The 15,204-nt window shown below is 41.2% G+C and overlaps 1 protein-coding gene across 2 annotated transcripts; it reads left to right on the plus strand.

Moving 5' to 3' along the window:
• Positions 1-352: 352 nt before the first annotated feature.
• On the plus strand, positions 353-14,665 carry fmr1 (fragile X messenger ribonucleoprotein 1). 2 transcript variants are annotated; one of them, XM_080306078.1, is made up of 15 exons: positions 353-750; positions 3,642-3,694; positions 3,784-3,877; positions 4,216-4,287; positions 4,863-5,011; positions 6,229-6,322; positions 6,494-6,610; positions 6,780-6,950; positions 7,103-7,181; positions 7,297-7,424; positions 7,545-7,631; positions 7,968-8,199; positions 9,395-9,631; positions 10,184-10,263; positions 12,964-14,665. In XM_080306078.1, exons 1-15 carry the CDS (start codon positions 700-702, stop codon positions 13,156-13,158), a joined length of 1,839 nt encoding a protein of 612 aa, XP_080162204.1. In that variant the 5' UTR covers positions 353-699; the 3' UTR covers positions 13,159-14,665. The 2 variants fall into 2 exon arrangements, with proteins under 2 accessions (XP_080162204.1, XP_026042327.1); XM_026186542.2 differs by having other exon boundaries at positions 9,431-9,631.
• Positions 14,666-15,204: the final 539 nt, after the last annotated feature.

Raw genomic sequence — 15,204 nt, forward strand, 5'->3', positions numbered from 1 at the left:
GATTCCAGTAGTTAGTTAAAGATAGTCAGTATTATGTTTGTGAATGCACATTGTAAAACCAAGTGAGGAAAAAGAGCAAGGTGGAATAGTTGAAATGTGGCTTGATAAATATGGAGAGGGATAAATTTGCTGTTTTCCCGGAGGGACTGGCGGGCCGTGCTGTTGGGATAATATATTTTTTCATTTTTTCTTAGAGCTCAAATATGGTACACCATAGGATAAACACAGCGGTCATTTTTATTTTGATATATTTTCTGTTATATCAAAGTGCATTCCTATTTATTACCCGTGGAGAGCAGCAACAGGCTCGGATGACAGTAAGCAGCCTCAGTTTTCAGTAGAGGAAGAAAGCGGAGACGTCACATGGAGAGATACAACAGCAGTAGCTGCTACACCACTAATCACACAACATTAACATAACTAGCTACTAAAAGCTAACCTGGCTAGCTAATTGTTTCGTCTTCTTCATGCAGTCGGATTTGCAAATTTGCAAGAAACAAAATTCATAGACGGTGCAAAACGGAAAACAATATTACGGTCACACACAGCTACCGTGGCCTCTTCTTGCATCCAGTAGGCAGGGTATTTAGGCTAGCTAGCGACTCTGCCTTGGCTAGCGTCAGGCTAGCCAGCTAGCTAGCTAGCTACTAACATCGCTATCGGTAGTTAGCTAGCTAGCGAGCTGTAGTAACTTACGTCATGGAGGAACTAGTCGTGGAAGTAAGAGGGACAAGTGGGGCTTTTTATAAGGTAAGTTATTGACTTTTGTCGAGTTTAGTGACCACCGTTCACACACTATGTACCAAGTAAGCCTAACTAACATGAAATTGTGTCACGGGGCTAGCTCAGTGTTATATGTGGGCCTCGGTGCTTCTGCTCAACGTCTACCGGGACCTGAAACCTGTAAACAAAGCTAACGCTGCGGTGGGGCTCTAACATCAGCGGTAGTGGATAAATTGGTGAACTATTGGTGATAATGACGCTTAACCAGGGTAGCTGTTTTAGCGGTATCGGTAACGCTGATGTGACTGCTGTACGATGGTACCCCTAAAGTGATGTGCAAGGGTTGGTTGCAGACTCACAAACATCAGAATCAATCATGGGTTGGCTGTTTTTTGTTTTTTGCTTTTGTCAAATAAGTTAATTCAGAGCAGCACACAGGGGCGATGGTTTGGCTAACCTTTATTGTGCCCGTAGCTGCCAGGTGTTTTCTTGTTTTGTCAAGACTGCAGAGATTTTGGGGTCAGTCAGGCAACAAGTAGATCATAAATCCGATCCCGTGACCTGCGTGTATCACTGGGGTGGGGTGGGGGAGATAACATAAGCAGTACAATGGGATAACACGCTAATTAGCAATAATTACTTACATTTGAATATTGTTTAATTCAAGGACACAAGAATACAATGAATGGTGAAGAATCTAAATAAAATGATACATTTATTATTTATTTATTTTAGCTGTCAGGTTTGTTGTAGTGTAAATATAGGATGACATATATCTCAAGTAAAGTTCTGACAGATGTCTTTTTAAAGCTAATAGTTTTGTTGTGGCCACATTAATGCGAGGTACATGAATGCTGTGAGTATGCTGTATAATCAGGGTAAATAGTAATTGGAATTAATCTTGATTCAGGTCACATACTCTCATTAAGCTCAGCAGTTGCCATGTAAACCATAGACTTTCATGCTGTGCTCAAAACTTGTATGCTTTCCCAAATCAAGAGGCTTTTCCTTTGAATGTAGGAAAGTTGAAGTTGGCACTGTCAGCTGTACTTTGGCTTTTAGCTAGGTGTGGCACTAAACAGAAGCCTTTCTTTTAATAGTTGCAATCGTATTGTTAGCAAGTACAGAACCATATGAATGGGTGGGTGTGTCCGAACATTTGACTGGTGCCATAGCTTGAATGATAAGTTTTACTGTCAAACAGCTATGAGAAAAGTTAGGCTAATTTTTGTTAGATAGTAGTCTGGTTTGAAAAAATCCAGTCCCACCAGGTAACTCTTAAGAATACTTTCATTAGCCGTATATCTATCATAACCTACATGTATACCACCATTATATTTAATGTATTTTACCTTATGTAGATCAATCTAATAAGATGATGTAGGTGTGACTGCTTACAAGTATAAGCAGATACACAACAAGAGGGTGACTTTGGCAAATGTCTTTCTGTTCATCAGAAAATGCCCAGTGTGTTCACAGAGGCTTATTCATAGTGCTTAAAACTTAGGCAGTTTGTTCTTCTCTTGGCCCAGTATGATGTCACTGAGAGCAAATATCCCTAATATTGTCATCTTAGGTACACAGTTCTGACTGAAACCCCACCCACCTGCTGTTCACACCTTCTGTTTGCCAGGGGTTGACTGGCAGACAGTTGGCCTAATAGGAGTAGAGCTAAAATGGTTTAAAGATGAATTGAGCTGCACCAGCAAGAGATAAATGTGGATTATTTTCAATTGTGAATCATGCAAAGCTAGTGTAGTAGACTGTAATCGAGTAAAAGGAATAGTGTAATAGGTCCACTTTAAAGGAGACTTATTTACGGAGCAGTTACCTTTGCTAGATGGCAGCATAACTCCAACACAGGGAGTTGCATCTTACTGCAGATCACTTGCATGATTTCAATGTTAATAAGCATTCAAATTTTGGTTAATGAATCAAGAGTTTTGAACGTAATCATTTTAGTTAGTTGTTGTGAGGATGTTGATTAACTAAATGTGTAGTTGGCAAATAATTTTTATAATGTTTTTGGTGATAGTTGAACTGAAAAATGACACCCTTGTCTCTGGTATTATAGCAAAACTTAAAATATGCTCTTGGCTGAAATGAACAGCCAAGAGAAATAATGAGTGCATTCATCTGCCAAGTAAGAATAATACTAAAGAAATAATTGTAGAAAATGGTTCTGCCATAAATCACTTGAGTGAGAAACTTAATTTTGCGGTTTTTAAATTGCACCTTATGCAGCATAGAAGTCATTCCTCTTTTTTATTGTAATCTCAACAGCAGTACAACAATTGCAGTTTACTGCCAGTAGACTAAACTACATTATCTCCTAATGCACCCACTGTGTTGCCCTCATATTTTGTGTTTTGGTATTTTTCCAGTTTTAACAAGATTAATGTTCTTGCTAAAGTCTGAACTTCGTTTCTGAGCGAGACAGTTCAGTCAGTCACAATCCTAAACATGCTCACAGGTCAGTGAGGTCCTGTCAAAATTGGTTTATTTGTTTTTTTTTAACCTTGGGAGTTTTGAGAATCTCTCCTTCTTGCTTCATTTCATCCACCACTGACTGCTAGCTTGCCAGGTTAATGCAACCCATTGGCAAGGCTCTCTAGCACTCTCTTTTCCTTCTAGGCATCGCATGGCCTACTTGCAGTGTTTGACACACATGACACACACATCAGCTGTGTGTAGAAGCAGCGAGAGAGAGAGAGACTGAGCCAAACCTGGCTCGAGCCCAAAGCTCAAACTCCAGAAAAGGAAATTATTTAGGTTGTTTCATTGCTAGGAGCATTAGGATAAGGTCCGGCTTAAGCAGTAGAACTGGTTCCTGTTTACATGGTCGATGCCAGTTTGACTTGCACACTGACTATTTCAAAGATATTTCAAAACTGAATTTACTTCTGTGACTCTTGCAGGGCTTTGTAAAGGATGTTCACGAAGGATCTGTCATGGTAGCATTTGAAAACAAGTGAGTAAAGTAAAATATAACATTGTGTAATATGTCATTTCTTTGCCAAACAATAAAATGAACTTTTTGTGTTTGTTCCTCTGTCCCAGCTGGCAGCCGGAGCGGCAGATCCCATTCCAGGATGTGCGCTTTCCTCCTCCAACAGGGTTCTGCAAGGAGATCAGTGAGAGCGATGAGGTCGAGGTGAGAAAGTGATTGTTGCCATCAGACATGGTGGGTTTGGAAAGCAAAGTTGGTATAGCTGGGGAGCAGTTTGGAATAGCATGGAGCGGAGTGAGTAGAGTTGAATTTTCAGTGTAAAATAAGATTTTTAAAAAAGAGGGTGATGCTCCTTAGATAGTCTTAGATTTTCTGTTCTATCATTGGTAAATTAGTCTGACTTGTTATTTTTATTAATAATATTATTCACAATGATTTCCTGTATCAGTGTGTCCAGTTGTTTCTGTGCCAGTTTACTCTTATCAGCTTTGTTTAAAGGTGGGAATTATTTCTGAAATGAACTGTGTGTGTGTGTCTGCCAGGTGTATTCTAGGGCGAATGACAAAGAGCCATGTGGATGGTGGCTAGCCAAGGTTCGCATGGTCAAAGGGGAGGTAAGAGATGCTCCAGTTCATCTGTAAGGCTAACCAAGCAGCACTGAAACAACATGGCTCTGATAAATTTGCCTAAAACGCAGCCCAGACACTTGCTCCATCCTAAATGCTTTAATATCACAACTTCCTTTAGTAATACTAAATACAGCCATGTTTACTAACAACATTTTACACTCATGAAATGTTATGTACTCATAAAAATCCTTTTTATCAAGCTCACTGCAGATATTTAACTTCAGTGTAACATCATTTCTCTGGTGACAGATGTCAGTGTGTGGTTGAGTTTTACAATCCTGAACAACACATTAACTCAATGACTGATTGAATTCAGACTATATGCCCCAGATGTTCTTTATATCCTTGTATTTCCATTTTCCTCTGGATTTTTTGTGCACGTAAGCTCTTCCTCTGTTTGTCCTCCTGTTGTCTTACCACCATCAGATGTACTTTCTTCAAAATAAATTTTTAATAATATTTACGCACAGCTCCAGCCTGTATGGGACTTATTTAAACTTTTGAAAAAAAGTGATGTTTTTCTATTGGATCGCTCATACTTGATCTGTCTTTGTTTCCAGTTTTATGTAATAGAGTACGCCGCATGTGAAGCCACATTAAATGAGATAGTGACGCTGGAGAGGCTACGACCGGTCAACCCGAATAAACCAGCCACCAAAAACACCTTCATTAAGATCCGACTGGATGTACCCGAAGATCTACGGCAAATGTGAGTTTGACTTGCATGAATAAAGACTGGTGCACAAGTTTGAAATTATTTGGATTTTCTGTAATCCACATGGGGCCAAAAGCATGCATACACTACCCACTAACTTGTGCTTAAATGTCCCTTAGCAAGGTGCGCCTCAACCAGAAGCTTTTGGTAGCCATCACCAAGCTCCTAGCATAATTATAGCTGGACTGCTCATCTTGGCAGAATTGGTCAAGTTCATTTAAATTGGTTGATTTGTTGGTAAAGTTTAGGAAGTCCATTCCAGAGCCATTTCTAAATAACTAAAAATTCCAGAAGCATCAATTTAATGTTACCACTTTGACGAGGTCTAGGAGAAGACCCCAACCGTCACCCTCAGATGAGAGGAATTTGGTTACATTGTTCAGAAACAGCCAAGGCTCAGCTGTGCCCTGAGATTGAGACTGCTGGAACATCAGCAGAGAAACTAGTTTTACATCACCAAGAAAGAAGCCCCTACTCTATAATTGACGCCTTCAAGCATGATGGAAATTTGCACCTGTGCAGGTAGACAAGTCAGATGCCTTCTTTAAACTTTTGTTTTAAAGTTTTATTGTCAGAAGAGACAAAGACTGAGCTATTTGGTCATAATGACAAGGTATATTTGGAGAAGTAAAGATCAGGCTTTCAGGGCTAAGACCTGTACCAGCTGTCAGACATGGTGGTGTCATCATGCTGTAGGGCGGTTTTACAGAGCTGGAATACCTGAAATTCTTCAACTTCAAAAGACATAGTTGGGTGTTCCTACAGGATAATGACCCCAAACACATCAAAACTAGTTCTGGGATGGATAAGACAAACGAACATTTAGTTGCAACTTGAATTGAGACAATTAACCGACTGGGTGCATCTGTATATTTAATCCTATATACATATTTTTGACCCTGTGTGCATGAGAGAAAATCCAAAATAATTTCACATTTGCCATTAAAGTTGTATGCTGCACAATCTTTTCATTCTAGAATATTAATCGTTCAAAGAAATAATTAAAAGCTTAAGATTACTGTTACATTCTTGACCACAACTGTACGGTCAAAACTTGACTTACTCCAGCTTGTATATGAGCCTGTACTCCCAGAAGAGTTTGTATGTGTACATGTATCCATAAGCTGTTATCACTGAGGACAAATTCATTTATTAAGCAACTTGTTTGCTGGTTTCACTATGATAAAGTATACGTGTTCTTGTGTTCCCAGGTGCTCCAAGGAATCAGCACACAAAGACTTCAAAAAGGCTGTGGGAGGGTTCAGTGTCACCTACGACTCAGAGAAAAAGCAGCTGGTCATTTTGGTTGGTCAAACTGTTGTTTTTCTTCTTAATGTGCTACATTTTCACACAATCATATCCTCTATTGACCCTTGCATAGCATCACCTTGAAGTGAAGTGCATCCATAGGTGACTTAAAACATCAGAACCTCACTCGTGTATGATATTAATGAGCGTAATGTTTGATTGTTACAGTCGGTGAATGAGGTCACAACAAAGCGGGCCAATATGATGAGCGACATGCACTTCAGGAGCCTCCGCACCAAGCTGTCTCTAATGCTGAGGAACGAAGAGGCCAGCCGACAGCTGGAGGTAGGTTACGCACAGCTCCAGCCTGTATGTGACTGTTTGGATCATTTTGCAGCCTGGGATGGAGAGTTTTTAAAGGGTTTCTTTTCAGTAAACTTACACACCCTCTTTGCTCTTTTGTGGAATTTATTAAATGTTAATTAATGAATTTTTTTGATGTGCATTTCTTCAGAGCTCCAGACAGCTGGCGTCTCGGTTTCATGAACAGTTTGCTGTTCGGGACGATTTAATGGGTCTCGCCATTGGGACTCACGGGGCCAACATTCAGCAGGCGCGTAAAGTTCCTGGAGTCACTAACATAGACCTGGACGAAGAGACCTGCACCTTCCACATATACGGAGAGGTAGGAGGGCTTTACTTGTACACAAATGAGCTGAGACATAGATATGTAGAGCTTGCCCTCATTAATGTTAAGTGGGTACAAATTTAACAGACCAACATGGGGTAAAAAAACACAAACAAAAGTAAGTATGCCTGTTTTGTATTTCATGGAAGGACCAGGATGCTGTCCGTATAGCCAGAAGTTTCCTGGAGTTTTCTGAAGATATCATCAAAGTTCCCCGGAACTTAGTAGGTGAGAAAGTCGCTCAACCGAGACAAAGAAATGAATCATCGGGTACCTTTATTTTACTTGATTTAATCCAGTTTCAAGTTCAGCCAGAGTGAGACTGATGTTTTTTCTCATGCAGGGAAGGTGATTGGCAAGAACGGCAAGCTGATTCAGGAGGTGGTTGACAAGTCCGGTGTGGTTCGGGTTCGTATTGAGCCTGAGAACGACAAAAAACCATCAGCGGCAGCGGCAGCAGCTGCTGATGAGGTCAGTAGGGAGAGAAAGTTGCGTCGTGTTGCTGCATTAAAAATCATCACAGTAAATACAGCAGTGTTAGAGCTCAATCACTAAGAGGATTCAAACTCTCCTGGTCCTCCTCTGTCACAGGGAATGGTGCCATTTGTGTTTGTGGGAACCAAGGAAAGCATCTCCAATGCAACAGTACTACTAGACTATCACCTCAACTACCTTAAGGTTTGTGTCCTCAGTGATGTCATCTTCTACCAACCAAACATCAAAACGGAGCTAAAGGATGTGGTCAGGCAGGGATAGAGTGGTGGCCCCAGTAGGTAGAGTGGTGGCCCCATGACCGGAAAGTCGGTGGTTCGAATCCACTGAACGGCTACCCTGGGGTACCCCTGAGCAAGGTACCGTCCCTACACGCTGCTCCCCGGGTGCCCAATGGCTGCCCACTGCTTCACTGAGTGAATGGGTTAAATGCAGAGAGGAATTTCCCCACAGGGATCAATAAAGTATACTTTCTTTCTTTTCATTGTTGACCTTCTGTGACGTTTTCGTTCATGTCCACAGGAGGTGGACCAGTTGCGACTGGAGCGTCTACAGATCGATGAGCAGCTGAGACAGATAGGCGGTGGAGGCGGAGGGGGGGGGACAGGGCCCCGAAACCCTAAAGACAAAACCTACGTGTTCGATAATGGAATGGGGCTCGGGATGGGCCGAGGAGGGGGAGGAGGAAAGCCCTATGGAGGAGGGGGAAGAGGTGGACGAGGGCGGAGAGGAGGAGGAGCTGCTTTTGCCTCAGGTTTGATAGTTACTGCATCTATATTACTGCGGGTAAACTACAAGAGCTGATGTACTCTCAAGTCAGTCAGCTGCAGATGTTTCATGTAAAATTTGTTACGTTGTTACTGCACTTAGTATTTTCAGGTATCTGTACTTGGGTATTTATTTTTATCACAACTTTTTACTCCCTACATGTTAGCATAAATATCTGTACTTTCTGCTCCTTGAATTTGGAAAACTGGCTCATTACTTTAGGTCTAACACATTTGAGGGAAGTAATTACTTTATGTTGCTGAGCACCTTTAAACATTCAACCAATCTGAACCTAAATGGAGGGAACAATAAAACATAGTCTGCATTAAAAGGAGTAATGTTTTTTTAAGTGGCAGCTGATTTCAGATGCAACGTTTCAATCAGCTAATGCATAAACTGTTTATATGCAGTTTGTCACACAGTGTGTTGCTAGCTACAGGTCCAGCTGCTGTATTTCACAGGTAGATAAAAGAATTACAGTTAACTTCACTCAGAGAAAGATGAGAAAGACAGGAGAGGAAGATGAACAGAGGTTATATTTAAAGGTGAGGACTTCTCATTGCCATTTGATAGACAGGACATTTAAATCAAGCATCAGCTTATATCTTGATGAATTCAGTTGTTTAAATCGACTCTGAGCAGCCTGCACACAAAGAAAATGTACTGGAGCTCTGAACAAAGACTATTGTTACTTATTTCTAAGTGATTCTTCTCCCTACGCTGCACCACTACAACCAACCTTAGGTTTCCTCACCAGACAAATCCCACTTGAGCCGCTGACTACACCAATTCTTCTGTTTAGGTATGGAGGTAAAGTCACCCATCAGCTGGTAACAGTATCCTCCAAAGAGCTACTTACTTTTATAAAAGTGTCAGAGCTTCTACTTTTTTAAAATAAAAAATTGTAATCAGTTTTTCACCTTTTACCAGATTTTTTTTTTTAACAGAAGTACGTATAGGAGAAAGTCTCCTGTGATTGTTTGGTTTAGATGTAAAAGGCACAATGACAAAGCAAACGAGCAGATTCTCGGCCATAGATTTATGTTCTTGTGATTTCATTTCATATTGAAGTAAAGTGTTTGGACATCTGATATTTCAGTAAAAACGTTTCCCCAGGCGATGATCTGATTATGAAACGGCAATTAATCAAAGGTTGAGTCTGTGTTGTCTTTCCGAGGCAGCCGAAATGAGGTTGGACTTTGTCCTCGGTCCCCCAGGCACCAACTCTGAGGCATCCAACGCTTCAGAGACAGAGTCAGACCACAGAGACGAGCTCAGCGATTGGTCGCTGGCCCCCACGGAGGAGCTAATGACAGGAGGTGGGACCCTGCCCAGACGGACAGATGGGAGGAAGAGAGGAGGCGGCGGTGGGCTGAGGGGACGAGGAGGGAGAGGAAGAGGAGGGGGAGGATATAAAGGTGAGTGTTAATTATCATTGGCGGTCTTTGATCTTTTCACAGGACTCTTATCTCATTCCATGATTTTTCTCAGCCCATTTTTGGAGCATTTACACTTTGTCTAAAAAATGATCAATGCAAAAGCTTGCTAAATGTTTCTATTAATCAGATAATAATGAATGGAATTTATTTTCATTTGAAAAAATGAAAATATGAAAACGATTAAAGAGAAAAAAGTTGGTGTGTAATGACTCAAAAGAAATAACATTTTGAGATGCTTTTCATCAAATTATGGCCTAAAGAACGGAAATAAATCACATCATGAGATCTCTGCAGACCTCCTGTGCAAATAAATTCTCATTATGAGTTTTCTTTTCAAAATGATCCATATTTATATTGAAAGAAACTATTTCTCCCAACTTTAATCTAATTAGGATGTACACAAATTTCACCCTATTTTTACCTGGCAAAAGGTAGGTCACCTAAGACTGAGTCTACTGAGCCATGCGAAGATTGTTTACATGACTGTGGCTAACTTTGATTGCTAACTTGTTGTTTTTAATGTTGGTTTAGGTGAAGACATGCAGTGGAACGAGCCGAGAACTCGTCACATCAGAGACTCAAAGACAAGAGGCCAAGAAGATACTCTGCAGGTAACAGTCACAAACAGCTGCTGCCAAGTTATTTTCATGTCATTGTTTAAAGTCTAATATCTTTGAAACGCTCCTCAAAATTCTGTAAACATGCTTTTCAGTGAGCATGCCCTGATTGATCCTTCTTTCTGGCATTAAAAAAAATGGCCAAAATGCAGAAAAAATTCAAGTATTCTAAATTCAGTATGACCTGAAATGAGTGACTAAATCCATTAAAGCATCAGGAAAGTGTTCAAGGATATTTTTCAGACATCTGTAGGACCAGGGTTTTTTGTAGGCACATCTGTCACCCCTGGTGGTCATTAAAAGGAAAAAAACTACATCTGTCTTTATAGTTTTACACCTATAGTTTGTTTACTCCGGTTCAAATCAGATGTTTGGTTTGTTTTCACACAGAAAAAAGTGAAATAAAATGCGTCACTACAAACCATGTGACCATTCAGTCGTCTCATTGGTCAGATGTGTCTGGAGCGGGTGCATAAAAAAATGTAAATACAGGAAGAAGGTGCTTTGCTCTGGACTACTGGAGAACGCAGAGCGTTTACGTTCATTTCACAGCTAGCTGCTGAACAGACCTTTGCGCATCTATAGTGCCTTCCCGAGATCAGCGTACATAGTTATGGGATGTTTTGTAGCTCAAACTTGTAACGTACTCCTGTTAGCTGATTCATGTTGTGTTCATACCTGCACAAACAAACCACACAAAATGTGGGGAAACGAACAGAGTTAGAACTGACAACACGCCGCAGGTGTGCAAACACCCTTCTACTCTTCATGGCTCCCTTTTAGAGCCACCCTCAAGTGGCCATTACAGGAACTGCAGTTTTTGACCACTAATTTTATTTTGCAGCTACAAAGTTTGGAAATTCTGTTTCAAGCAAGACATTTAAAGGAGGTGATGATTGTTTACAGTGAGATGATGTAGATCACTTACGATGATAAGATAATACAGCTGAATAATATTTGAGGCTGACTGTAACTATTTACGTTTCTATTTTAAGCCCTGCTTATTTAATGAATTCTCAGTGCTTTGCAAAAACAATCCAGCTACTTCAGCATACTGGCAAATATTATGAGACTGCTACTAATTTTTGAATCATTTCTTCTGCAAATATTGTTTACCCTTACACCACTGTCACAGTCAACAGTGCTATTTTCTGCATATCAAATGTTCCCTCTGTTTAACACTCCAAACCTCAACTGTCAACAAGACACTCTCTGTGTTGTCACACACTCAAAGTCCTGCCTGTTCTCACTGAACATCACTGTAGGACACTTTCTAAGATGGGGCTATATTTAGTCCTAACTTAACTTTCTGCTTGATTCGTGATTGCAGCAGGTTTGACATATGTAAAGGTGCACAGCACGGTGGGGTGATGGTTAGTACCACTGCCTTACAGCAAGAATCTCCTGGATTTGATCCACCTGGGGCCTTTCTGTGTTTGCATGTCTTGCTCATGTCTGTGTGGGTTCTCTCCGGAAACACCAGCTTCTTCCCAAAGTCCAAATACATGTGGGTTAGCTTAACTGGGGATTTTAAGGTGGCCGTTGGTGGTCCCTTTTGCCCCACAGGACCTCTGAGGTGATCTAAGGAACATTGGCAGTGGACACTTGTGGTCTTTTTTTGGAGGAAACTTGTTCTATAATGAATTGTGATATGAAACACTTGAAGGCTGTGTTGTTTACATCAAGTGTTTTTGCACTATGGTGGACATCACCATACTGTGCTGTTTGGGACACTACAGCCCTTCAGGTGCTACTGCTATATAAGGGTTTGCCCGTTCTGCAGCAGTTTTTAGGTGGGTGGTGCATGTTAAATAACAGCTGCATGAACACAAGGACCAAAGCTCTTTTAGCAGATTTGTGCATCATAACAAGGTGATCATTGTTTTTCACGTCAGCTGAAAGAGGTACTGAAATTGTGGCGTATAGCATTGTTCCTGCTAATTAAAGTCAGATTTTCAGTACAGCTGTGAACGGACTGTACCAAATGCTTCAGATAAGCACTGACATCTGTGTGAATGATCAGTGTATGCAGAGACAGGTGGAAGTCCGCCCTCTATCTATCACACAGTTCGTGTTGACAGCTGGTCAGCTAGCATTGACTCATACACAGTAACAGAGTATAAACCACTGTTCGTTTCTCAGCTTTGTCTCAGAGAAGAACTCGTTTTCTTTAGTCTGACCCTCCTGAATGCTCCTCCTCTGCTTCTAGTAGTGGATTTACTGAGATGCAAAATATTTTACAGGACAGGCAAAATATAATTTCTATTACTTTTATTTTATAATAACCTTTTTGTGAACGATGCATTTCTACAGTTTATTAACCAAATAAAACAAAAAACAGAATTGCCATACAAAAACCTAAAATAACCAGGCTGAAACCAAACGGATAAATAACCTGGTGCAGGGAGGACTGAGGCAGGTGCAGGTGCTGCCCCTCCCTAAGTCTGGTCCTGCTGATGGGTTTTTCCTGTTAAAAGGGAGTTTTTCTTTCCCACTGTTTCTACTGCTTGCTCATAGGATTGTTGGGGTTCTCTCTCATAATACTGTTACAATATAAAGCACCTTGAGGTGACTGCTGTTGCTATTTGGTGCCATATGAAAAGCACGCAGCAGGCTGCACCGAGGGTAAAGGGAAAGTTAGCTGTGTAGTGTGGGGCCAGACTCTTATGGATTTCTTTATTTTTCTACCCGCAGATTCGTGTGGACGGGAACAACGAGCGTAGCGTGCAGCACTCCTCAGGTGGCCGAGGCGGTCCGTCCTCGTCCCAGGGCAGTCTCAGTGGCAGCGGCGAGGGACAGCCCCGCCATCATCATCAGAGACCTACTAGAGACAGAGGGATGAAGAAGGAGAAACAGGACGCTCCCGCGCTGGTGAACGGAGTGTCGTAGATACCCCACTGGAGGACCTTCTCACTTAGACACACACACACAGGCAACTCATCACAGAACATCGTAGAGTCTCAGTCTCTGCTTTTTCTTTTCTGTCTCTGTCTAACACAAGAATACACATATTTCCATCAGCATGGAAGTGTTTACAGTAGTGAAGTCTTAGGCTGGAGGTGATCTTGTATCTGCTGGTCTGGTCTGTTCTTGACTGGTGTTGTATCTCCTGCGCATTCTCTGGATGAAAGAAGAGGAGGAATTAGACTAAAGCTCATCTCACAAACAACCATTAACACCAAACATACTCGTGCCCCACTAAACCAACATAGTTTGTTTACTGATGCTCCATTTGGACTTGCTAATGTGAGAGAAAAAAATGAGGCAAAAGAAATCATTGGCCGTTGGGAATCAAAGATTTGCAGCCACTGGAGAAAGCAGGATGGAATATGTGCCCTCGCTCCCTGAAAAGCACACTTTTAGGAGGTGGCTTCAGTTTTTTCAGCAGGTCTAAATTTTATTTTTGGTTTTGTGAAATCTCCAACACATCCTTTATAATGGAACTGTTTTGTCCAGAGAAGCGAGTCTCTGTGGGAAATCAGCTCTATTATTCCACAGAGACTTTTGAGGTTAACTATCAATTTAAACACATCTTTTCAATAAGGGGCAGAAACGTTTCGGTGTCACCTAAATGACATGCAATCCTATGGGGATTCAGACTGGAAGATGATGTTTGTAGAGGGCACTTTATGGACTTTCTTTCTTTCTCTCTTTTTTTCTAACGTAGTTATTGTTTCTTTCTTCTTTTTCTTTTTTTTTCAACATTTAAAAGCATCCATGTTTCAGAATGAAATGCAAACGGGGAGGCATGAGCTCTGAAGTCACCTGTGTTTTGTTTCCCGTTGCCTTGATATTCAGATTCAGTAAAACTTATCGAAATGTACAAATGGAGAGACATAAATCTGAGGCACACTGATGCACATAAACTGCTTAAACACAGCGACTCCCATGAGTTTGTGTCAGGGTACATATTGTTATGAACTGTTCTCCTTTCCAAAGGAAGGTTACACTCCTGTACAATGACCAGAAATGCATTATTCCTGCGTGTTTACAATTAGTCTACCATAAACACTCCACATGTGTGCAGTGGTGTTAGTCCACAGTGAGGGACTACGCTCCCTGAACTCATTCATCTCATCTGTAAAGAGCTGTCAGCAGGAATCACCATCCTATACCAGACTCTTCATCCTCTTCAGTGAAGGGTGCAGACTGAAGCTAGGCGTATTTTGGTTAGGTCCACGTAAACCTGGCTTGATGCCCGTTAAAGTCATTTCTTTTGCTTTCAGACAAGCAGGATGCGTTTAGAGCAGCTAACTCCTGTCGCACCACTTTGTTTTTCTTAATTTATGAAACTCTTTGTATTTAACTTTGCCATGACAAACTTATTTGAAGTGTAACTGTAGAGGACATGACAGACTGTTGAGTTTTTCCTTGACAAAATAAAAATTTGGCCTAAGTTTTATTCTTTTTGGTGATCTTATTCCTGACCCGTTCAGTTCACATATGTTTTCTTTTAGTTTTTTTTTCTTCTTGTTTTTGAACAGTAGAGCAGTGTGATAGCAGTCATGCTCCATCCATTGATTTTCCATCCATCGATTTTTCGATCCATCGATTTTCTGATTCAGGGTCTTGGGGACTAGGGCTGATCCCAGCTGACTTTGAGAGGCAGAGGTCCATCACAGAGCCTTTTCCATCCACACCCACTGAAGTGTGTGAAAAGTCTTTATCTCTGTGCCTTTGATTTATGCTCCTCCATTTCTCTGAATTTGGCCTGAACAGATTAGAACTTTTCATCCTGCCTGTTCAAACCCAGCGCTACACCCCTCATTTAAAACATACTGCAGATGGATGTTTTGTAGAGTGAGTGGTTGTGTGACCCTGTTTACATTGGTTTCCATTGTTTTGAGGAGGCACAGCGGTGTAGCCTGCTGAGGTATTTTATTCTAGGGTGAGACCAGTTTTCTGACCTTGCTCGATACTTTTCTGCTTTGAGTC

This window comes from Astatotilapia calliptera, chromosome 2 (genome assembly GCF_964374335.1).
Source record: "Astatotilapia calliptera chromosome 2, fAstCal68.1, whole genome shotgun sequence".
Lineage (NCBI taxonomy): Eukaryota > Metazoa > Chordata > Actinopteri > Cichliformes > Cichlidae > Astatotilapia > Astatotilapia calliptera.